The sequence below is a fragment of the Sturnira hondurensis genome, unplaced genomic scaffold (genome assembly GCF_014824575.4).
Source record: "Sturnira hondurensis isolate 20B ecotype Veracruz unplaced genomic scaffold, ASM1482457v3 Scaffold0007208, whole genome shotgun sequence".
NCBI classification, from domain to species: domain Eukaryota; kingdom Metazoa; phylum Chordata; class Mammalia; order Chiroptera; family Phyllostomidae; genus Sturnira; species Sturnira hondurensis.
In genome coordinates this window covers 1195096-1218059 of record NW_028079839.1, presented here as the reverse complement: position 1 = coordinate 1218059, position 22964 = coordinate 1195096, and the positions used below count along the sequence as shown (strand labels likewise).

At 61.6% G+C, this 22964-nt stretch overlaps 2 protein-coding genes across 3 annotated transcripts in view; one reads left to right on the top strand and one right to left on the bottom strand.

The window, feature by feature from the left end:
• Positions 1–7396, top strand: part of FAM53B (family with sequence similarity 53 member B) — a 95240-nt gene extending 87844 nt beyond the window's left edge. For both annotated transcript variants that reach the window (XM_037051151.1, XM_037051152.1), the window contains one exon: positions 3210–7396. In XM_037051151.1, coding sequence (XP_036907046.1) covers positions 3210–3578 — 369 coding nt within the window. In that variant the 3' untranslated portion in view covers positions 3579–7396. The remainder of the gene's footprint in view (positions 1–3209) is intronic.
• Positions 7397–9700: 2304 nt separating this feature from the next.
• The window catches only part of LHPP (phospholysine phosphohistidine inorganic pyrophosphate phosphatase), a 66746-nt gene continuing 53482 nt past the window's right edge, over positions 9701–22964 (bottom strand). The window contains exon 7 of the mRNA XM_037051150.1: positions 9701–10424. Within this exon, the coding sequence (XP_036907045.1) occupies positions 10328–10424 (97 nt within the window). The 3' untranslated portion in view covers positions 9701–10327. The remainder of the gene's footprint in view (positions 10425–22964) is intronic.

Genomic DNA, 22964 nt, shown 5'->3' with positions numbered 1-22964 from the left:
CGGAGGCCTGGCTTTCAGGGGTTCCATTCCTAAGTCACCCCAGACTCTAGGACCGGGGTGCTGACCAGCGTCTTCAGTCACTGGCCTGCAGCCACGTGGACAGTCTGAGCTGCTTTTTCACTTGGGCACACCTGTGCCCAACCAAGCATGTGACCCATGTCTGGGACAGCGTGGGACTGAGTGTCCTGAAGTACCTGGAATGCTGTGTTCACGTGGTACTTTAAAGTTGTTATAGCTTTGCAGGTTCCCCAGACATTTCTGAGGGCACGCTGGCCTCCCGGCTTCCAGCAGGCCCACTGGGCGTAGGGCACGCCCTGGATGTCAGCGTGGAGTGGGCTCTCCCGGGGTGGCGTCTGGGCAGGACACACACTGCCCCATTGTGGCCGCCACATTCCTCCTGGCAGGGGGGGCGTGCCACTGCCTGGGGCATTTGTCGGGCATGGGCCGGGCTTGGTCTCCACTGTGGCTGGGTTTTGAGTCAACAAAGTTTTCACGGTGACACTGGCATTGTGGCCAAGGAGCAGGTGTCTTGAGGGCTATTGGGGGCTGTTCGCTGGCCTCTTGGGGTTGGCTCGTGAAGACATTCACCTACCAACCAAACCTCTCAGCTCCTCGCCCTGCTGCAAAGCAGGGACCAGTTACTTCAGACGGCCAGAGCAGGTGGCCCTGGATGCCCTTGGCCCACCCGCCTCTTGGGCAGGGGGGCTGAGGCCAGAGGGTAGGGGGCATGGTCTGAAGTTGTGACGCCTGTGCTCACGAAGAGCCCGGGGCTGTAACAGCCTGCCTGACCCCAGCTGTCTCTGGGGCCCACTGAGGCCAGAGCTGCATCTCTGGACAGTCCCAGGAGGCCGGGGTCCCTGGTGCCCAGGTGCCGTCTCATCTGCCGTAATGTCAGGCAGGACAATCTGAGCAGCCAGGGAAGGTTGAACGGATGTGGGGGTGTGGGGGTCCCCCTGGGCTGAGGGCGTCCATGTCTTGGCGTGGCCTATGACCTATGCATGGCACTTCGGGCTCACCCTGGATGGTATTATTTCTAAATGGGGCCCTGTGGGCACCCACCTACACTCTGCAGGGCAGAGAAGCACCCACTCAGCTGTGCTCTGAGCCTCCTCGGCCGGGGGCGGCTGGCCGGCTGGGCCAGGGACGCAGCTCAGTGAGGCCCCTGCCTGGGCAGAGCCTGCTCTCCTCCTGTCCCGGCCAGTAGAGACAGTGGCTGGGAGGCAGGAAGGGCCTCAGAGACTCCCCACCTGGTTGCAGGTGTCATGGCAGAGGGGGGTAGGGGGGTTTCCACCCCCAAGGCCTCGAGTTTGTGTTCTCACCTGGGGACATTTGTTTTGTGTGGGAAGCCATCGGCAGCCCTCTGCTCTGTTGGAGGGGATGTTCTCTCTGCAGACTGCGGGCGCCTCACTGAGCCCCGCTGCGGCCCAGGTCAGGGGCCAGCATCTGGGGTCCAGGGGGCCTGATTGGCGGCACTGCCCTTCCCTCATTTTCCCCAGAGGCCCCCACCCAGTGCCCCAGGCTTCAGACCTTTCTCAGAGTGGAAAGGTCAGGAACAGTGAATGTGCAGTAGACAGGCACGGCCACCTGCCTCCAGAGAGCGCCTGTTACGTTCCGTTCTCCGGACCTGTTTCAGGGGCTCGTTTCCTGTGCCAGCTGGTGGTCGTCTTTATTTCAGAGTGGCACCCAGACAGTGGGCTGTGAAAGGGCCAGGGCCCTTGGGACGGGCCCATGATCTGGACATGAGGAGGCATGCGGCGCTGCTCCAGGCCTCCCCTCGTGTCCCCCCCACCCCCCGGCCGATGCCCATCCCTTCTGTCTCACCCCTCCCCCACCCGGAGGGCACCACATCCGCTCCTGGTCCTGTTGGGGGCATGGAAGTGTCCTGGGCTGGCTGCCATAGCCCCCGCCCCAGTTTTGTGCTCTGCTGTGAAAGCAGACGTTTAACTCAGCCACTTGCACAGCACACTGTGCCTGACTGCCCCTTTTCATGACAGGTGGCCCAAGCATCCTCAGGTGATGTTCAGGTTGCACCTGCTGCTTGGGTGGGCCCCAGGGCTCCTCCTTCTGTAGGCCAGCCCCACAGAGAGGCAGCTGTGGGTGACAGGGACGGGAGGTGGGGGTCTTTTTAAGCTCAGACAGCAAAGGTAATGAGCGTCACGTGCAAGACTGGCCACATGAGTTGTGGGCCTAGTGCAGAGTGAAAGTGTGGGCCCTTTTCAAAAACTTGGGAATTCCAAGGTGACGAAAACAGAGCTTTAAACCAAGCCTGGGGCCCTCCTGAGCGTGCCCATAAAGCCAGCCCTGTGGGCCAGGAGCTCGTGACAGCAATACTGCCGCACTGGGGGCCTCACAAGACCCATCACCAGCCTCGTACAGATGAGGCTGGGGAGGCTGCGGGGCTGCCCGAGACCCTCAGCTGGTGAGCCCAGCAGCCTCTGCCACCCGAGTGCCCCTGGAAGGTTCTGGGAGTCTCCTCCCTCTGGAGAGCCAGCATCTCAGCATCTCCAGGCGGGGCCTGGGTTCCCATGGAAACCAGCTCCCTGGATGGCTGCATGGCGCACCAGGCAGACATCTGCTCAGCCCCCCCGCCCCAGGCGCCAAGGGTGGGTGGCGTGGGCATCCTGCCCCTTGGTGTTGCAGTGCAGCCTGGCGAGTTTCCATTTGCGTCAGGGGACTCACTGCGGAATGTTCTTGTAGTGGCTCAAGAGCCTGCCTTGTCTGAAAAGGCCCGCCCTTGGAACTGGGGCTGCGCGGGGTTTGGGTCCTTCTCTCCTTCTCAGTTGAACAGCGTGGCAGGGAATGTGCATGGGCCTGGATTTTGGCTTGTGCCCTAAATTGTTTTCTTAGGTAAAAACCCTAGAAGTGAAATTGCATAAAGGAACCTGGTGCCCTTGTACCAGATCACCCTGCGAAAGGTGCCCAAGGCTCCCATTCCCCCAGGCGCTCTCTGGCCCTTTGCAGGTGGAAAACTGAATATTGCATTTCTTTATTAATGTAGTACTTGTTGGCCATGGTGCTTCTTCATGAGCGAGTGGTCCACAGCCCCTTCTCCTTGCCCAGATGGTGCAGGGGGCCAGGGTTCGGGTGGTCTTCCACTGCCTGGCACTCATCACCCCAGACGCTTGGGCCTGGCTTGGCGGGGCGGGTGGTCCTTTGGTTCTGGGAAGGGAGCATGACCTTGAGTGACCTGTTGTGTCTGCCCCCCACAGAACTGTCAGACCTTCAGCAGCCTCAGCTGCCTGAGCTCCGGGACGGAGGACGGCAGCCCGCACGGCCCCTTCACTCTCCACGTCAGCAGCACCAGGTCCTGGACCGCCTTGCTCTCAGCTTCAGCCCCCGGCCCTGGGGGCAGGACCCCCGCTGGGACCCCCGTCCCTGAGCCTCTACCCCCACCCTTTGACGACCACCTCGCCTGCAAGGAGGAGCCGAGCCGTGAGGAGTTGGATGGCGGTGCCCTGGACGAGGGCTGCGGCCGGCGGGGGGAGCCGGCCATGGCTTGGCGGGACCGGGGGGCTGCCGAGAGCAGCCCCTGCTCCCTGGACGGCGAGTTGGATATTGAACAGATAGAGAATAACTGAAGGGGCCACAGGCCCCTGGTGGGGGTGGGGTGCATGGGAATCCACAGCCTCCCTCTGGGCACTAGGTGGGCACTTGAAGGGGGCGCCCCACTCCTGGGCCTGACAGAAGCTTCCTGGAAGGCGTCCGGTCCTGGGGAGTGAGCCTACCCACCTCCCGGAGAGGCTGTCTAGCCTGCTGGGGCCCTGGCCGCACTGCGCAGTGGAACGGAGCGCCTGGCCCTTACCAGCATGGCCACCGTGGTCCATGGAACTGCTGTAGCCGCCGGAGCAGCTGCTTGGTTTGGGTCTGCCTCCTGATTTTCCTTGTAGGACATTGGCCAGGCCCCCCGGACAGTCTCCTGGCCCTGGCAGGGGTTCCCAGCCCTGCACAGCTTGTCAGGGGGCGCAGGTCCCCCTGGGGCTGTCAGAGCCCTGCCCCACCTCCTGCTCAGGTTCTGTCTGGGGAGTTGGCCCTGCAGGTTCTTTCACTCAGTCTTATCTGTGCCTTTTCTCCCCGGTCTCCCTCCTGCAGGCTTGGGGGCGCTTCCTCCTGCAGTAACGCCAGAACCGTTTGGCCTTAATTCCAAGTGTGAGAGATGGGCCCGGGCTGCCGGGGTGGTCCTCCACACTGGAACTCTCGGGGCCCAGGGGACAACTTGGGGGTGCTCATTAGAGGCCATCTACGTCAGATACCAGGTGGATCTGTTGGCTGAAAAGACAGACCCACTAACCTCCCCCGTGTGTGGAGAGCCCGGCCCTGTGGCTCTCCGCTGCTCTGGGGCTGCTTCAGCAGGGTCGGTGGGAGGCAGCCACTCCCCGTGCCGGCCTGTCCCTGAGTGCTGAGCTTAGTTGGTCCAGGTGAGTGGAGACTTGTCACCATGAAAGGGCAGCCTCTGGGAAACATCCTCAGGAGGCAGGCGTTGCACAGGCGCACACACCAGGCCTGGGCACATTCAGGGCTGCAGAGGTCTGCTGGCCACTTGGGGGCCGGGTCCAGGCCTGCCAGGCCCCCGTAGGGTTCCAGCTACGTTCTACTTGGGGGGGGGTGTGGCAGCCAGCTCTGTCAGGATGGCCCATCCCCCTCGAGGCAAGCCCCCTCAAGCCCCACTACTCAGAGCACGGGGGCTGAGAGTGTCAGTGCTGCCTCCTTGCCGCACCCCAGCGCAGGCTCAGAGCTTGAGGTGCACCCACCCCTCCCCAGCTCCAGGTGCCTGGCTACTTGCCCTCCGGCAGCTCCTGTCTGGCCCCTCTGCAGACTTCCGGAATCTGGAATCAGGCTTTGAGCAAACCCGGCTCTTCCGCAGGCAGTAGCAACCTGTTGGCTTATGAGCCACGGCTCCTTTTCCCAAAAGGCTACTCATGAGCCCTGTGCTCTCCGGAGCCGCCGACACACGACGCGGGCAGTCTCAGCGTCACTCTGCTTGGCGCATCTGTTTGAAGCAAAGGCCTTCCTCACTTCTGCAGGTTAACCGCTCCTGTTCTCCCTAAAGAGAGATTCTGGTGGGAAGCTTTACCGAAACCTTCACTTTTTATACCAGAGGAGGTGGCTCAGGTTCTGGTGTATAGGTGGTTTTCTTCCTACAAACCAGCCATCAGATGCTAGCAGAAAACCTCATCAGTGGCCTGGGAGGTGAGTGGAAGCCTCTGGTCAGGGAGCATAGGGGGTGTGCAGGCCCTGGGCAGGGCTGGGGCACCCACCAGCTTCCCCCGAGTGGCTCCTACCAAAGGCACAGCCCCCCAGGACCGCAGAGAGCCAAACCAGAGTGCTGGGGGCTCTGGGCAGACGCGGACGTCTCGGCTGACCCCCGCCTGGCAGGCTGTGGAGGCTGCGTCCTCTTGGCGGCAGCCCAGGGGAGAGGCGGGTGAGTTTGGAGAGCATTGCTGTTGCTCCGAGTCCCCAGGAGGCCTGGGGTGGGGGTGCTGGCATTTGGCCTCCACCAAGAAGAGTGACCGTAGAGGGACCACGGCCTCTAAAGCAGCCCCTCCTGTGGGAGTAGTGGCGGGGCCCCATCCCCTTGTCCACGCTGCAAATGACCACAGTGGGGGACCAGGAGGTGAGCCAGGACAGGCCTGGGTGGCAGCCCCCAGATGCCTTTCCTTGGGTGACAGGAAGGGAGGCCTGTGGTGGTGGGCGTCATGGAGCTGTGCTGCAGGTGACCTCCCTGGGGACTAGAAGCCCAGCCCCAGGGCACTTTCAGGCAGAGGGGACCCCAGCCTAAGGCAAGGTTGGCCCTTTCGAAGCCTCTCTGGCCCTTCTTGGCTGGCCAAGCTCCTGTCCCAAGCCCGAGCCCACAGCGGCAGCACTGAGGGCAGAGGGTGGCCGGTGTCCCTTCTGCTCAGAGAAGGGTGTGGCCTGTAGTTGGTTTCACATTTGTCCTCTGGTTGTAGAGAGCAGACTTCATCTAGAAAGCTCTGCCACACTGCCCGGGGAGGCCCTTTCTGGTCTTGGAGCTCTTGGAGGGAGCTCTTTTGGACCCCATGTGACCGCCCCCAAGGGTGGTGGGCACACTGGCGGCTCACCCTGCAGGAGCCTCCCTGTGGTCAGAGTCCTGCCTCTTGCATCTGATGCCCGTGAACTCCCGCCTCTGGGGGGCGCCAAGGAAGTCAGAGCAGGAGGGAGGGCTGTGCCAGGCCACACGCCAGCCCCCGGGGGTCCTGGAGGACGGGTGGGGAGGAGAGGCTTGCTGTCACACGGCACCCCCACTCGCCCCCAAGGAGTGCCCTCTAAGGCCACGGGGCTCCCAGGGGCTGCCGTCTGCCTGTGGGGGCCGGGCAGGGCTCCGGGCTACAGCCCCCGACCCCGTTTACATTGCCGCAAACCCTCTTGCCTTACTCTCGGTGGCCAGGACCTGGCCCAGGGCCCACAGGCACATGTGACGTGCAGGCCACAGGGGACCCAGTTCTGACCATACCCACGGATCTTCATTCTCAGAAAGCCTTACTTTTCCACACCGTTTTTGTAGCAGAAAAGTTTTGTGAATTTGTATGCTGAAAGAAAGTTTCAATAAAGCGAAAAGCCCACGTGATGAATTGAAACCAAACGTCCACATGAGTCTCCCCGTGTAGGGGGGAGGGGTGTGTGGTTCCCACACCCCAGCGTTCAGGGCACTGTCCATCTGAGCAGCTTCTGTGGCACTGAACCCCACCCAGGGGGCCGCCTGCCACAGCTCAGGCTCGCTCCCCATACGCAGCACATCCATGTCTGCTCGTGAGGCCGGAGTCACGCACTTGGCCTTGGGCCAGCCGCCTAGGTTATGACCATTTTAGGCTCTGCAACCGGGGTGGGGGCAGACCCCCCACCGCCACTGGCAGATGTTCTGCTCCCCCGTGAGCCATGGGCCGCCTCTCGCCACAGCCGCATAGTTGGTCACACCCCGCCCGTTGGTGCCAGTCCCAGAAAACCACTTCTCTTTGAAAATGGAAAAAAGGGGGGGGGGGGATGAGAGGAAAGAAGTCCAGATGGCAGTGGAGAAGGCGTAGCCCAGGTAGGGTAGTCTGACCTTCTAGCGTAGTCTCGTCGGCAAATAAATGGTGTGTTCAGTGCGTGGGGGGGATGTCCTGGTGCTAAGTGACAGCGCTGGGCTGTTTGGGGGCCACAGTTTGCTTTCCTGAAACAGGACGTCCTTCGGGAAGGGTGGTGGCCGGAGCGTGTGGGGCTGGGCCGGCCGGGCCCTGCCCCGGGCAGAGCGACCTGTGAGCCCAAGGCACCGGGCCTGCCACCCTGCACAACCGGCCCTCCGCGCGGGCAGAGCTGTCTCGCACTACAGCTGCTCTAGTCTCAGGAATTTGCTTGTTACTTTTACTGTGTAAATAAAGCTTCCTGGTTTAATGTCCATCCACCAGGAGCTGTGTGTGGTTTCTGTTGGGTGTGGCTGGTGGGCGGGTCCCCTGTGACTGGCGCAGAGCCTGGACCCCCGTCCCCTCTGAACCTCAGCGTGGGGTCTGTGAAATGGCGGTAGCGGATATCTCCAAGCTCTTCTGAGGCTTGGATGCAGGGGCTGTGTGAGTGACCGCGGCGGGGAGGGCTGGCCAGGGCCACGGCTGTGGTGGTGGGGGTCTCTTCTGCAGGTGCCGTCTGGGTAGCCCAGGGCCTGGGGTTGTGTGCGTGCTGGGGGTGGAGGGGCTCAGCTCCTCTCTCCAGCCGGGAGCCTGGAGCCCCAGCACAGGGGAGCAGAGATGCCCCCTCCGCAAATGTCTGAGTCCAGAGCCATGGGGGAACCCGCCTTTCAGGGCCCTTGGGAGGGCGTCACTGTAGCCCTTGGCAGGCACACGGCGGTTGGCTACAGGTCACGGTGCACCAGGACATCCCCCTCTTGGTGTCCCCCACCTGGGACACAGCCCCTGACCAGACTCGCTCACACCTGCTCCAGACACGGCCGGTGTCGCTGAGCGTGACACTTGTGGGGCCTAAACAACCCCAGGACGGCACCAGGGGCCCAGTGCTGTGCCAACGGTTAAAAACATGTCTCCACGTGGAAAGGAAATGCCCCCACATCTCAAGTTTATCCTCTTTGAGTGACTGGGGGTTTCTTTTAATGTTCGGTTGAATTTCCTGTAGTAATACCTATTTGTTTTTATAATTGAAAAGGATGCTCAAAACCTGAGAAAACAAGTAACACAAAGTGTCCCAGGTGTTTACCTAAACGGGCCGTTTGGAGAGGGGAAGCCAGAACGATGGATGAATCACGCTAGGCTAGGAGGCGGCGGGACCATGAGCACATGCGGCCCTCCCTGCACCCCCGTTTCTGTGCCCTTCCCATGCCTTTGAGGGACCCTTTCCACCTGAGCTGGAGTGGGAGAGGGTGCTGGAGCCTCCTGGGCCTGCACACACCTAGTGGTGGGGACCGGACGCCGTTGGGCTCCCGTCTCAGGTCAGCCCTGAACTGCAGCCCCACCCGTGGCCAACGGCTCCATCTGTGGTGGCCCAAGAAGTCTGCCTGCCCTGCCTGGGGGCGTGACAAGTCTGCAGGAGGCCAAGGCCAGGGGCAGGGGCCTGGAAGGACCCAGGGTGGCAGCAGGATAGGGGTCACTGTCCCAGTGGCAGGACACCTGGTGTGGCCTGGTACCCGGCTGCACTGTGACGGTCTGCTAAGGAAAGGAGGAGGTGGCTGGGGCTCAGGGGCCACATGCTGCCCCCTGGGCTGAGGGCCAGACCCCAACTCCGAAAACGTCTCGTCTCCAGAGGGAGGGAGCCAGGGCACCGACTGGCCTGGGGAGTCACAGCCACCAGGGCCACCAGAACTGCCCCTCTCACCCTGCCACGGGAATGCAGACAGGACCAGAAAAGGCCCAGACGTGTGTCAGACCTGGACGTGCACCTGGGCCCTGCCCTTACCAATGGTCAGCCTGCAGGCGGGCCACTCTCAGCAGCTTGGTGTCCCTATGTGTAAAGAGGGGAGGTGACAGCCTCCACTCCACTGAACCCACAATCGGGGGCAGGCATGTTCTCTGCCCAAAGTGGGGGTTGCCTCGAGAAGGGAAAGAAAACAAGCAGGACAAAACACTGCAGCCCGTCCCGCCCAGTTGCCCTCTGAAGCCACAACCGGGTTCCTCAACAAGCTGTGATGAGGGGCCCCATCAGAGCAGGTGATTTGCATATTTTCCGTCTAACAGGGTGAACACTGCCCCCTTCCTAGTGGGCCAGCCGCACCAGCCCAGTGGCCTCACATCTTGATAAAAAGATGGTCACCACCATGGGTCGCTCCTACTCCTGACCTGCACCTGCCTGCTGGGTCCCTGTCGTGCCAGGGGCTCGGGTTCCGGGGTCCAGTGTTTTATCACTGCTTTCATTCAGCCAGAATTCCATCCCAAGGGATCCAGGGCTGCTTTTATGAGACGTTGTCTCCTGAGATGGATCAGTGGCTTCCAGACTGACTTGGGGAGAAGCAGACCGATCCAGTTAGCTGTTCGGCTGACGCCTGCTTTTGAAACCTGAACGGGGCTTCGAGTGATTGGGAGGTGTGAGGCTGCCTGCCACTGGCCACGGGGCTGCTCGGGAGGGAAGGCTGATGTTCACCCAGTTCACCTCGTCCCCCCTTGGGGTTGGCCTGTTTCCCCATCTGTTTCCCCAGAGAAGGGTTGGCTCGGGCAGGGCGTCTCAGGGCCCGCCCGCATCTCCCAGCCCATGGTCCTGCACAGTCGGGTTGGCCACAGGTCAGGGTAGTTTATTGAACTGTGTCCTCCTGTGTACAGTGGGTGTGACACACTCAAGTCTATCAAGTTATGGCTCTAGAAAGTGCCCTCTGTGCCCACGCCCCTGATCCCACGGGTCAGCATCCTTGCTTCACAGCATGTGGTCTTCAAGTGCCCCTGGAGCCCGGCTTTTGCTTCCACGGGGACTTGTCGGGACAGGAAAGGGCTGGGTGGGCATGGTGTGAGTGCGTTGGGGGTGCTCAGCAGCCACTCTGAGTCTGGGCGGGGGCGGTGGGGGGCTGGGCAGAGCTGGTCACTGGGCCGGTCCAGGAGGCCTGTTGTCGCCGGGCTCCTCGCTACAGTGCCGAGAATGTTTGATGAAGCGGCAGTGGGCGACCGCCTCAGAGTCCCGGCAGGAGGAGTGCTGTGGACCTGGGGGTCCCGGACACCCCCGGAGCACCTTCTCCGGGGCCCATCCTCCCGTTCTCACCCCAGCTTCACCAGGGCCTCGCAGGTAGAGAGCAGGGCGTAGGGGGTGTGCACTGCTGGGAGGCGGGGGCCATGGTGCAGGGGTGTGGGGCAGGGGAGACAGGAAGGGGCCTGGGGCAGGAGGTGGGGGTGCCCTGCCCGAAGGCTCATCACTTGTCTGCGTGCTGCAGCAGCAGGTCCACAGCCTCCGCGAGGTTGTCCACGTGCCCGTCGGCCTTCACTTCCGGGTGGTGCTCATCGCTGGGCCTGCGGGGCAGGGCAGAGGCCAGTCAGTCTGCACCCCAGCCCCCGCCCCCAAAACTCAGGACACACCCCCCCAACTGTTGTTTCCACCCAGAGACCCCCCAAACCCCTGCCACTGGAAGCCAGCTCAGTGCCTCATGACAGAGCAGTCAATGGCCTCTGCTCCATCTGCGCTGCCAGCAGAAGGAACACCCCCGGGAGAAGGGCCATGAACTTGACCCTGTTCTGAGTTCCTTCCTGCCCAAACCCCAGGGGGCCCACCTGCCATTTGGTCAGTGCTCTCCAAGGTGGCTCCCACCCAATGGAGGACTGGCAAAGCCACATTCTGCCCGGGATCTTGGGCCTGGGAGCCCCCGTGGCTTTCATCCGTTCCCCAGACATTCCCTGAGGTCCGGCTGGATGCTGAGGACCAGGAAGGTGAGACCACGCGATACATGCAGGTGCCTCTGGGGTCCTTGTGGCATCCAGGGGGCAGGAGTGGGGGCGACTGTGATGGCGTGTTGCCAAGCGCCCAGGAAGTCCACCACAACCGAGTGAGCCAAGGCCCCCATGCAGGCAGGGCGCTGGCTGCCATCAGCTCTTCCTCCCCGCCAGGCGCTGTGGGCCGAGGGAAGGAGATGACAGAGAGAAGGACAAGGCCGTTCTGTGCATGGGCCCAGACAGCATCACACAGCGTCACAGGGGCGTTCTTTTAGCAGCAGAAGCCAAATGGCAGCCTGGACCCCTGCAGAGGAGCCCAGAGGAAGTGTTGTGCCTGTCTCCCTCTCCTACGTCCACCGGCCGAGGGGACACGGTGCAGCCTCTTCGTGGGGACATTCTGAGGGGTCAGGGGTGTGCCCCACCCTGGTCTGCTCCAGGCCAGGGCCACCCAGTGGCTCCCGAAAGCAGAGGCCCTGGTGTTGCTCACGTGGGAGGGGCAGGGGTCCTCATCCCAACTGTTTTGGAAGGACTGGCTGCACCCCCAGTGGGTGGCTGGGCTGGGGCTGAGGGCAGGCCTGCCCAGAATTCAGAGAACCGGCCCTGGGGGGTGACGCCATTGGGAGGGACGACGACACTGGGCTGTGCCGAGGAGGCTGGAGGAAAAGGACAGAGGGTGTCAGGTCCTGGGGCTGGGCTAAGGGGGTCTTTCTGTCGGAACCCCAGGAGCACAGGACCCACAGGCTGGGGCCTCCTGCAAAGGCCAGGAGGTTGCCAGGGGAACCACCCCGCCTGTGCTCATTCTCGCATCTCCGTGCCACTGCCCGTGGTCCAAACAGGAGGCATGTGCCACAGCGCTTCCACCTGCTGGCCTGGGGTGGACGCTGTCAGGACACAGCTTGCTGGGGCCTCACTGACCTCCTGGCCTGGGCTGGCTGCTGGCAGGTGTGCAAGTGTCAGTGGTCACGTGGTGGGGTGGCTAGGAGGGCGGAGTTGGCCACAGACCTCAGGCCTGTCTACCTCTGTCCTGGGTTCCAGAGGTGGGCCAGGCAGGTGGGGCAGCCCTGGCCCTGGGCAGACACCCGGGTGCCTCCAGGAGAACGCGGGGTCCTACCTACGAAGGCTCCTAGGCAGGAGGTCCACCCCACGAAGTCCCACCTCCATCCAGCCAGGGCCTGCTGGGCCCCTGCGACACCTAGGGCTCCGACCTGGTCCCTGCCTGCAAGGAGGTCACCACAGGAGCGGGAGCTGGACCCTGAGCCGTCCTGTCTTGGCTGAGGGCCTGGTCCTCGACGCCGACCTCAGGTCCCTGTCCTCCTCAGGCCCATGTCCCCCCGCCCCACCCACCAGGCCCTTGGCTCCTTTGGCTCTCTCTCTCTCTCTTTTTTTTTAAGATTTTAGAGGGGAGAAGAGAGGAAGAATGAGAGGGAGAGAAACATTGAACACTTGCCCCCAATGGGGCCTGCAACCCAGGCATGTGCCCTGACTGGGAATTGAATCGTGACTTACTTTCAGTGTGTGAGACAACAGCGAACCCGCTGAGCCACACTGGTCAGGGCCCCCTGCCTCCTGTGTCCCTCACCAGCCACCCTCAGTCCCATGTACCTGGGCCCGGCCTCAGCCTGAGGCCTGGGATAAGCAGCCCAGAGGCCCCGAGACCCCACCTAGGGACCCCACAGCCTGGGGCACCTCCGCCTCTGACAGCAGAGGCCCACCCTCCTCTGTGAACCAGCTCACACAGCCTCTCCAGCTGCTCCTAAACCACGTGGGGGACAAACACTGAAATAAAACCCAGGCCTAAAGAGTCCTTGCCCCGGGTCCCTCTGAGGCCCATGTTCCTTGGCCAGGAAGGGAGCGGGGACACGCTTCTGTTGGCAGGACCTCCCTGGGGTCAGAGCTCTGTGGCAGTTGGGGGGCAAGATGCTGGGCCTCCCCTGTCTGCCTGCTCATCTGTAACAGGTAGAGGTTGGGGTAACCTTTCCCCGGATCACTGCCCCCCCAGAGTCTCTGTGCAAATAAGAAAGCAGAGGTGCATCCTGGGTGACATGCAGCGAGAACCACCACGGTCCCCTGCTGCCCCTACCCTGATGCCTTCCTCGGGCTATGGGAGAACTGGGCCCTTCAGGAACTATCAGTGGAGCCTGGAGCCTGATGTCATCGGGGAGGGGCAGGCAGGGGCATCACCGGTGCCCAACCAGGGCAGTGGCCTCGGCTAGAGGTGATGGGCTAAGCCCAAGAAGAGGTGGGGCCCCAGGTAGCTCTGTATGCAATGATGGGGGACCCTAGTCACCCCAAGACTGTCCCCCAGCCCTAGTACCCCTCCCAGGGGCTGCAAGACGCCTATGTCCCCTCGCTTCTGCTACTGCTTGTCAGAGGAGCAAAAGGTGGGGTGGGGTCCTGCGCCCACCACCTGGGAGGCACCCCCTTGCACATACGGGCTGTGGTGGGTAGCAGAGCCACCTGGGGGGGGAGCATTATCTATACTTTCTGCCACAAGCTTCGGTGGTCCCAATGGTCTCCTGACCCCCATGTGGACCTGGTGATGAGCTGGGGGAGAGGCAGGCCGGCTAACTGATGTCCCTTTGTGCCAAGCCCAGCACCTTACCCCGGCGGACCTGTCTTCTGGCTGGGAAGGACCAGGAGTCTCTCCCAGCAGACAGAGGTGCTTGCTGGCCCAGGTCCATGGGCTCAGGCCTCTGGTGGGTAAACTGAGGAGGGGAAGGGACTCACCACAGATCAGAGCTCCCACCCAGGCAGTGGGCAGGCCCCAGGAGGCTGGGGAGGTCACCCGGCTTGGGGGAAGGGCAAGCCACAGGAACGAGGGGATGCTTGTGCACCGGCCCCGACGTGTGCTGCACAGCCCTCCAGGCAGTGGGCAGCCTGGCACCTCCGTTCCACAGACGGCGACCCAGACGCAGGGTGGGGCGGGGCCTGTCCAGAGTCACGGGCAGGAGACGGCATAGCTTTCACGCAGAGTTCAGTCCCGCCCATTTCAGCCATTCCTCCCTTAGCACACACGACAGATGCTACACCGGAGTCACTGCTGTGCTGGCGGCCTGCGGCCCAAGGCCGGTGGCCGGGAGCGTGTCTCACCTCCATGTCAGCTCCAAGACAGAGATGGGCCCTGGGGGCTGGCTTTGACAAATGGGGTGAGGACGTCACAGTGTTTGTCAAGAAAAATGAAAGAAAAGGCACAATGCACGCGTGGACCCGCACACCAGGCACTGAGGGCTGGGCTTGCCTGGGCCAAACCCAGAGACAAAGCAACACCTCATCTGAGCCTCGAGGGCACCAGCCCCCCAGGCCAGGCCTGAGCAGGGGCACATTCCACCCTGGTTGGCGGGGGGAGCCCAGCAGAGGAAGGACCCCACCAGGGACCCTGGCACCCACCCTCGAGTTTCCTCCCTGTTCTGTCCACAGGGAAGAAACGAGCCTGTTTACAGAGTGTTTCAGCCTGGTGGCACCTTGTCATCCAGAACTGACCCCGAACCACCAGCTGTTTCCTGTACAGTCCTCACTGCCCATTCACTGCTGGCACCTGGAGGTGGTGAGCTCAGAGGCAGGCACGCTGAACAGGAGTACGTGTGCCACCCGGCTGCCCACTGGCATGCTAGCAGTCTCAGGAGACTCCCTCAACCTGGCAAATGAGGTTCCCCGAACCCCCAACACTGGTTGGAGGCCCTGCCCCAGCCTTTGCCTAATTTACATGTGCAGCAAGGCCACAGACATACACCAGTGGCTCCTGAACATGTCTGGGGCTCCTGACATGTCTGGGGCTCCTGCTGCAGCCCACATGGTGTTTTCTAAAAATAGAAGCTAGAAATGTGGCTTTTTTTGGAAAATCTTGCCAGTATTCCCTCAGCAAAAATGGGCTGATACAGTGTGGCAGCTGCTCCCCTGAGTGAGGTCAGTGTCTTCTATTTTGCCACACTCCCTACCATTCCCTACTACATCCCTATTCTTAGTCCAGGTCCATCTCACCCCACTCTATGTCCTGCCTGCTCTTGCAGGTGTCTGAGTTTACTGCTCTGCCTTACAGCATTGGCTCTCTGTGACTCTGCTCCCAAGGAACAGGTCGCCTCCTCCAGATGCCTTCCCTGAAGCCCTTCCCCAGCCCTCACCTGGGTGAGGTGCCCTCTCTGTGCCATGGCACTGCGTTGACCCCACTGGAACACCTGTCGCTCTACTGAACTTTCTGGTTACTGTGTGATGCCACCTCTAGGCTGCGCACTTCCTGAGGTCAGGGGCATCTCTGTGGTGGCCTCTTGCACCTGACCTACGATCTTGGCTCCTGGCAGAGACAGGGACAGGCAGCCAAGCCGATGAACAAGCAGCCTGCATCCTCCTGACTGTCTGGGGCCTGTGGATCACGCCCAGGTAGCTGGCTCTCTGCGCCCACACCAGCCTAGAGACTAGACACAGGGGACAGTCCACCCCTATCGTCAAGGGGTGATGAGCATAAGGCAGGTTTCTGTGGCTCAGGGCCTTGGAGCCCTGGCCCAGCCTCAGCCCGGATCCTCCCTGGAGCGCAGGCCCAGCATGCGGGGGCCACGGGCCTCTGGATTACTCTCGTTCCTGGAGAGGCGCCACTGCTGGGGCCCCTGAGCTCTGTCTGGGTGGCAGCGCCAGGCCCCAGGGAATTTCCTTCTGTGAAACACTCACCAGGATGGAACGCCCTCTCTCCCCAAACCCAGACTGTTGGGAACAGGAAAATGCCTCCCTGCCCCGGGGCCAGCAGCGGCCTGGGCCAGCCCTGAGGACGCCAGTTCAATGGAACCCTCAGAGAGAAAGCACCCCACCCCCACCCGCCCAGCCAGGCCTGCAGCAGGCTCTGGTGCCGGGACTGGTCCCAGGCATGGCCACAGGGCTGGTGGGGGAAGCTGAGGCACATGGAAGCTGGGGCGCTGCACAAAAGTAGCAGAGGGGTCTGAGAGGACGGCAGGCAGCTCCCCATCACCACCAAGATCAAGTCCAGGCTCCCAGATGGGACAGGAGAGGCTGCCGGAGCCCACTAGCCACACCCACTTCTCCTTCCCTAGCAACCCCCAGCCGTCCATGCCGTTGCCTGCAGCATCTTCTCCCGCCCATGCCCTCTGCAAGGCTCTGCCCCAGGACCCCGGCTGCACGTCCTCCGGGACCTACCCCTCCCTGGAATGAAGGGCCATAGGCATGTGTGAGCATTGAGGCCTCTGGGTCACAGGCCCAGGGAGTCCAGGTAGAACATTCCAGAAGGGGAGCCTGACATCATCTCAGGAAGAGTGCCCCAGAACTGACAGCACTGTCCCCAGAACAGATGAAGCTCCCTGGGAGGTGGGGGACCCCAAGTCAGGCCCCAGCAGTCAGCCAACATCTACCCTGTGACCCTGATAGGTTGTCCAAATAGCAAGGGTGGTTTCTCTTTTTTTCCTTAATTTTGTTCCCAGTGAGCATTTCAGGCCTGACCCTAGCAGCTCCTAACAATATCCACCTGCAGGCCTGAAAGCGCCTACACCTGGGCCAGGGGCCGGCGGGGCTGGGGGAACGGGGTGCTGGCCAGCTGGGTGTGTGCGGCCTTCCCGCTAGTCCTGTCCATTGGGTTTGGCAGAGGGTGCCTGAGTCACGGGCTGAGACTGAGCTGGCCCTGAGCGCTGTGTGACCTTGGACACAAGCACTTGGAGCCTCGATTCTCTCATCTGTGCGTGGGGTGAAAGAGCCCCCCCGCCCCACCGCCCAGAGCTGGGGCAGCCACCGGGGAGATGAAAGCAGTTGGCATAGGGTGTGGCTGTCAGCGAGGTTGAGTTCCAAGTGGATGGACTGACGGCAGGTGCCAGACTGCATGGGTGGTGGACCCTTGAGGGCCACACTAGCCAGAGGAATAGCCAAGGTCTACAGCTGCCAAGTAACCTCAGCGAGACTTTCCCCAAGGGGCTCTCAATGGGGACAGGAGCCACGTCCCTGCTCTTCAGGTAACGAGCAGGCAGGCTAGGCAATGACAGGCCTGCCCAGACACTGTCAGCTGGGCAGAGGGCATGGCAGACTCCTCCGAGAGGGAAGCAGCAGCCACCTGGCCTGTGCCCCCACAGCTGCCCAGGGTACCCCTTCTTCAAGCCTACTGGACACTCTATTTGTAATATTATTCACGACAGGGGGGGTCATCACCAAGCGCCCTCCCCTCCAGGGATCTGGCGCAGGGCCCCACATGAGGCAGGTGCTGCGGCAGCCACCGCGCAACCGAGGAGGTGCAGGCTCGGAGAGGGGCTGTGGTCTGCCCACAGCCACAGGGCTGGGAGGCCTGTCTGCTGCCCAGCCTGGCTGACAGCGCTGGCAACGGGGTCTGGACCCCACCAGGAGCCTGGAGGACGGGGTGCAGGTGGTGGGTGGACCACCTTAAAGGCCGACTGGGGGCCGGGCAGCTGGTCTCACGGCGGAGGAGCCCTGACAGCTGTTCAGAGCATTTTGATAAAAACAGTGAGCACCTGGCATGTATCTAGATGAAAACAAGCTGGTCCAGCCCCTCGCAACGTGCCCTCCAACAGCAGAACCCCCTGAGGACTCCCCAGGCACCCCCCACCCTGTCCCAGAGGGGCACAGGGCAGCACTCATGCCCGCTTCCCCCAGAAAGGCCGCCCTACCGCTCCTTTCGGGGCTAGACCGCTCAATGTCGGGAAGACCCTGAGGCTAGCCCAGCAGGCCCTGGGCCTGCACGCCCAAGAGGAGGTACAGGGTAAGGGAGTGTGTGGGGAGGGGTGTCCTATCCCTGGGACCAAACACCAAGCCGGCCATGGCTGACGCCACCTGCTCTGTGGAGCATAGCAGTTAATAACGGAGCACAGCCCGCCCAGGTGAGCCTAGGTGACCTTGGAGGCCGGCTGTACCTGCAACCTCAACAAATGCCACCTGGAGAGCCCCACCCCCACCCGCTGCCCTGGGCTGGCCTCGCCCCAGCCTCTTTGCACAGCCAACAGCCAGTGGGTGTCGAGTGGGCCCAAGCTCCCCAGCCTCTGGACAGGGTGCCCCAGGGGTTTGCCCAGCACCGTGACGCCTCATTCATAACCACCCAGAGAAGGCTTCACATCCACCGCCCCCAGAGGGAGTAAGGGTTTGCTTCAGGTGACGCAGCCAGCATGAGGCAGGGCTGGGACTCAGATTCCAGCCTCGCTCCAGTGCCAGCACCTTCCTGAACCTGCTGGATGAAACGAGTCCCTGAACAAGGTCAGTGAGTCCTCACACCCAAGAACTGGAGGACCTGGAGGGCTCAGCCCCTCAGTTTCCCGGTGAAGAAACTGGGGCCCAGGGAAGGGCAGCGGCAGCCCAAGGCGGCCCAGCGCAGCTGCCCCTGAGTTGGGAAGAGAGCTGAGCCTGTCTCCAGGCACACGGCCACCTGCCTGCCACCCGCATGGCAGAAGCCTGAGCAGAATGGGTCCCAGAACGTTGCCTCTCCCACCTGCACGCACAACCTGGGGTGGGGTTGGGTTGGGTGGGGGAGTGGGTGCGCCTCATGGGTCCATCCGTCCACACAGACGGAGAAACCGAGGCACAGAAACGGAGGGCCTGCAGGGAGCCAGCAGGAGGCTGGCGCTCCTCCCCCGGCCAGACTTAGCACCTTCCACCCCGGTCAGGTTCCCCGAAAAGCTGACGGACGCCACCTCATCCATCACAGCCCAGACAGCACCTCATAAACGGGGCTCGGTCAGAGCCGCGCAGTGAGGGGCCATTCATCCCGGCCCTCGGGGACGCCAGGCTGCCGGGCGGAGGGCCCACACTGGGCCGATTGTGCTGGGGAGCCCATCCAAGCTGCCTGGCTGCTGGCATGCAGCCGTGCCCTGGACGATTCCTAGACGGAATCTTGTTTTCTTCAGTTTTGTCTCCGGCTCCAGAAGGGGAGCTGCTCCCCCAGAACATTCACCCAGCAGGGCTTTGATGTCCCTTATCCCCGGGGCCCTGTCCACATTTTACAGGGAAGCCATAACCCACCGCGAACAAGCTGGGCCTGTGGCCTCCGGGAAAGCCTTGGAAGCAGCTCCGTGGGGTTCCTCTGCCCCGACACACCGTGGGAGGGGGACACACTGTGGCCGCAGGTGCATTTGCTCGATTAGCCTCAGGAGGGCGCTATGCACATTCTGCCACACAGAGCGCCATGGAGATGGGAATGCCTCACCCTTAGCTATTGCAGAAATGTCACCAGTGACTCCACAGGGGGAGACCTTTCGTCTGCAGCAGGGCTTCTGCTTCCTGAGAGGGGCAGCCACAGCACTGGCTACAACCACGGCGCCACCCCGACGTTATGGGACTTGCCACAGCTGCGAACCCTTTCTTCCCAGTTCGTGCACCGTCATGGTCTGGCCTCTGGTCCATGATCAAGGAAGCAGGCTCAGTAGGGGCTGTCACCCCGTTGGTCCCAGAGCAGGTGAGTGGCAGTGCTGGGCTTTGAACCTGTTCTGTCTCTTGGTCCAGGGCCCCCCTTTCTCAGCTGAGTGGACTGGGCGCCTCCCATGGGACGGGCCCACTGTTCGAATGTGGGGAGCCCTGGGCAGGCAGGGGACACTGCCCTGCTGTCCTGCAGCTTCTGGCCTGGGGCTGACCCGGCCCAGTCCCAGTGCAGTGGTTGGGGAGGGGGTGCCAATGCCTACACCACACCTCGACTCGGAATCCTGGGCCGGGAGCAGTTCTCTTGGCTCTGGCGGCGCCTGCTGAGCACAAGGAGGACCCACCTGACTGTGCGTCCTGCACACCCTCACTGCCACGAAAGGCAAGGCCAAGTCCAGCATGGGCACGGCCCCTCCCACGTGAAGAGGAGGTAGGCACATAAACACATGGATGATTATTAGCTACGCCAGGCTTTGAAACCATCACTGGCCTGAGGACGGAGGCTGACAGGGACACCCAGTTGCAGCATCCGTGTGCAACGTCCCAGCGTTTCCCTGTGGCCCCGTGTGGCCACCACCAAACCCAGCAGCTGAGGGCATGTTTTCCTTTAAGTTCATGCACAGACCTCAGCCCTTGCTTGTTCCACACCCCCAGCCCTAAATGCTCATCTATCCGGTTCCACTTCCATTTCAAGTGCATTTGGAAGAGGGGGGAGGGGGGGGGAGAGGGGGAGAGAAAGAGAGAGGGAGAGAGAGAGGGAAAGAGAGAGAGAGGGAGGAAGGGAGAATGCTGTGATTGGACGAAGGAGCTGTTCACACAATTCTTTGGAAAGAATGACGGATTAAAAACCTGCAAAGCCAGTCAATCACACATCTAGTTTTCTAAGGGGGTGAGTGGGGGCGGAGAGAACTTTCCTGAAAGGACTTGGCCTTGAAACATTAAGTCAAACAACTGGATTTGGCAGCAGCCGGCTTCCGAACGCCGCCAGCCCGCAGAGGCTGCCGGCCCAGCTCGCTGCGTCGGTCTTGGAATAATGAGCGCATTCAAAGCTGAGCCCGGAGTTGCTGCATGCAGGGGCTGCAGATCAGAGGGGCTGCGGCTCCAGGGACCCCCGGCTCTGAACCAGGAGCCAGGCCTCAGTTCTACAGCTGTGGCCCAGGCTGCCCAGCAGGGAACCCCATGCATCTGTCCCCGAAGATTCGGGAGAACCAACGGGCCTGTGGGGAGGGCCAGAAAAAGGCCTTGCCTACTGCTCTGAAGGAGCTGCCAGCAGATGAGAACCACAGGGCCAATCCCTGACCGCCACTGGGCTTTCGAGGAGTGAGCCGTCCGGCGCCACGGACATCCAGCCCCCAGTGCAGCCCCCATGCGTCCCTGTGCAGCCGGCCCCAGACAAGGGGTCCTGCCAAGCCCCAGTGGCCGCTGCCCACACCTCCTTGGGTTTGCAGTCCTGCATGGAATTGTGAACCGTGTCTGAGCCACTCCCAGGCAGAGGGCCCTTGTCACCTTTTTAAAACCAGGTTTTAATGTTTGCTGACCAGACCTTTGCCTTTGAGGCGACTTAGAAGTCAGAATGGTGGGCACAGATGTACCTGGCAGTTGGCAGCTTCTGGAGCAAATGAAAACTCAGAACCTGGGAAACATGCCCCGAGCTAGCATGGCCACCACCAAGGAGGTGCTGTCCCTACGCTCTGAGCTGCTTCACTCAGGAAAGGCGCCTGCCGCCTCACCATGCCACCTCGGCCGGCTGCAAGCGGCAGCCGGTAACAGCCAGCAGGCCCCACCCTGGAGGCTGTGCGTGAATCTCTGCTCTTCCTTCCTTTGCTCCCAGAGCACAGGGTGGCCTGTGAGCCAGCCCCTGCGTTCTTCCCAGTCCCCCTCGTCTGCCTGAGCGCCAGGCGAGACTAGAGCAGCAGGTGGGGATGAGGAAGGCCTCAGGGCAGACTTGTCCCCTGCAAGCAGGTGTCACAGGAGATCGGGAGGACCAAGAACCTAACCAATATGGATACGTTTGCGCAGGCATTTGTAAAAAAAACGTCCACTGCTTAAATTTGATGAAAAAGCACAGAGTATTGCTCTGGAGAGCAATGCTTGGGGTCAGCGGGGCCCCATGATCACCCAGGAGGCAACGCCCCAATAGGAAGAACCAGAAAGTCAGATAATAACAAGTGTTGACAAGGATGGGGGAGCAACAGGACTCCTGAGCACTGCTGCTGGGGATGGGGGGGGCAGCTGCTGCGGGGGGCAGCCCGGCACTTCCTCAACGGTTAATTATTACTCGCATTCGACCCTGCCGATCACCCACTTGTAGGTAGAGACCCAACTGAAAGCAGCCAGTCCCAAAAGACCACGTTTTATTTACAGGAAGTGTGGACAACAGGAAGTCCCCAGACAGATCAGCACTTGCCTCCCGCGGGGGTGGGGGTGGGGCAGGCAGCCGGTGGGGAAGGCGGCACAGGGCTTGTTCCGGCGCGATGCCGAGTTCTAAACGTGGCTGGTGGTGCCGGTGCGTGGAGGCACTGAAACCATCACGCTGCAACTTAAAGGGGTGAACGACACAGTGGTGCCTGCCACCTCGCGAAAGCCATTTTTAAAACGCACATTTAAAGGGACTTATAAAGACAGATGTGGCAAGCTGGCCTATGGCCGAGGTGGCATTACGAGTCAGTGGGGAAAGGACGGGCTGCTGAAAACTGGTGTTGGAACCTCAGGTCATCCGCAGAGAAAACCCAGTCCAAGCCCTACCTCACGCCTTGCCCGCAGTCACATGCAAGGAGATGTACCAGTGGAATGCGCAACGCAAACTTCAAAACCTCTGGAGGAGAACGGCGGAGAATACCTGTCTAACTGGGGGGAAGGGGAGATGTCTTCGACACGATACCGAATGCATAAACCGTAACAGAAGGATGAATGAACTTGAGCTCAGGAAGACACCAACGGAAGACAAAGCCCAGACTGGGCATGAGTACGTGTGGCACAAAGAACTACTGAACGAGCAGGAGCAGGATGTCTGAAGAACTGTGGCACATGGGACAACGGGCACCCTCATGGGAAAGGGTGCAGAGGGCATGGAGAGGTCACGGGGGGGAACCTCGACCGGCCAGCAAACGAGTGAGAAGCGCTCCGACCGCGACACTGAAAATACAGGGGATGCCAACGAGATACTATACCCCCTTCAGATTTGGGGAAAACCAAACCAAACCACCTCCCAGTACCAAGAACTGGCAAGGATGTGGGAAAATGGGATTCTTTTCCACCGCTGGAGGGGATGGAAAGGGGCCCAGCCCCTTTGGAGTGCACAGCAATACCCAATTAATAAGCTGTGGACACCCGTTTGCCTGGAGCCAGCCCCCTGCTCAGAATCAGGGCTCGCTGAGCCTCCCTCCTAACACCTAACACCGGAGCACTGTCGAGAGAAACACGCGATTTCCCCGTCCAAAACTCAGACCTGCCAGGCACAGCCCTGGTCGTGTGCACATTTAACAAGCTCCCCGATGTCAGGCTTATTACCCGGCAAGCGTGGGGAAAATTGTTCTAAAAGAAAACCTAGCCCGTTTGCACAAGGAGGCACGCCAGCGCTGCTCACCACAGCGTGATTTATAATCATGAAAAGTTGGAAACCGTCTCCGCGTCCGTCAACAGGAAACTGGACTACAAATTGCGGGGCAGCCATACGCTGCAAAGCGACGGCGTCACGCTCGCCTCCCCCTGGCAGGCCTGAGCCGTGCGTCCCCAGAGGCCGCCAGGCCTCTAAGTAAACAGGTCCTACGTGAGGTTCCT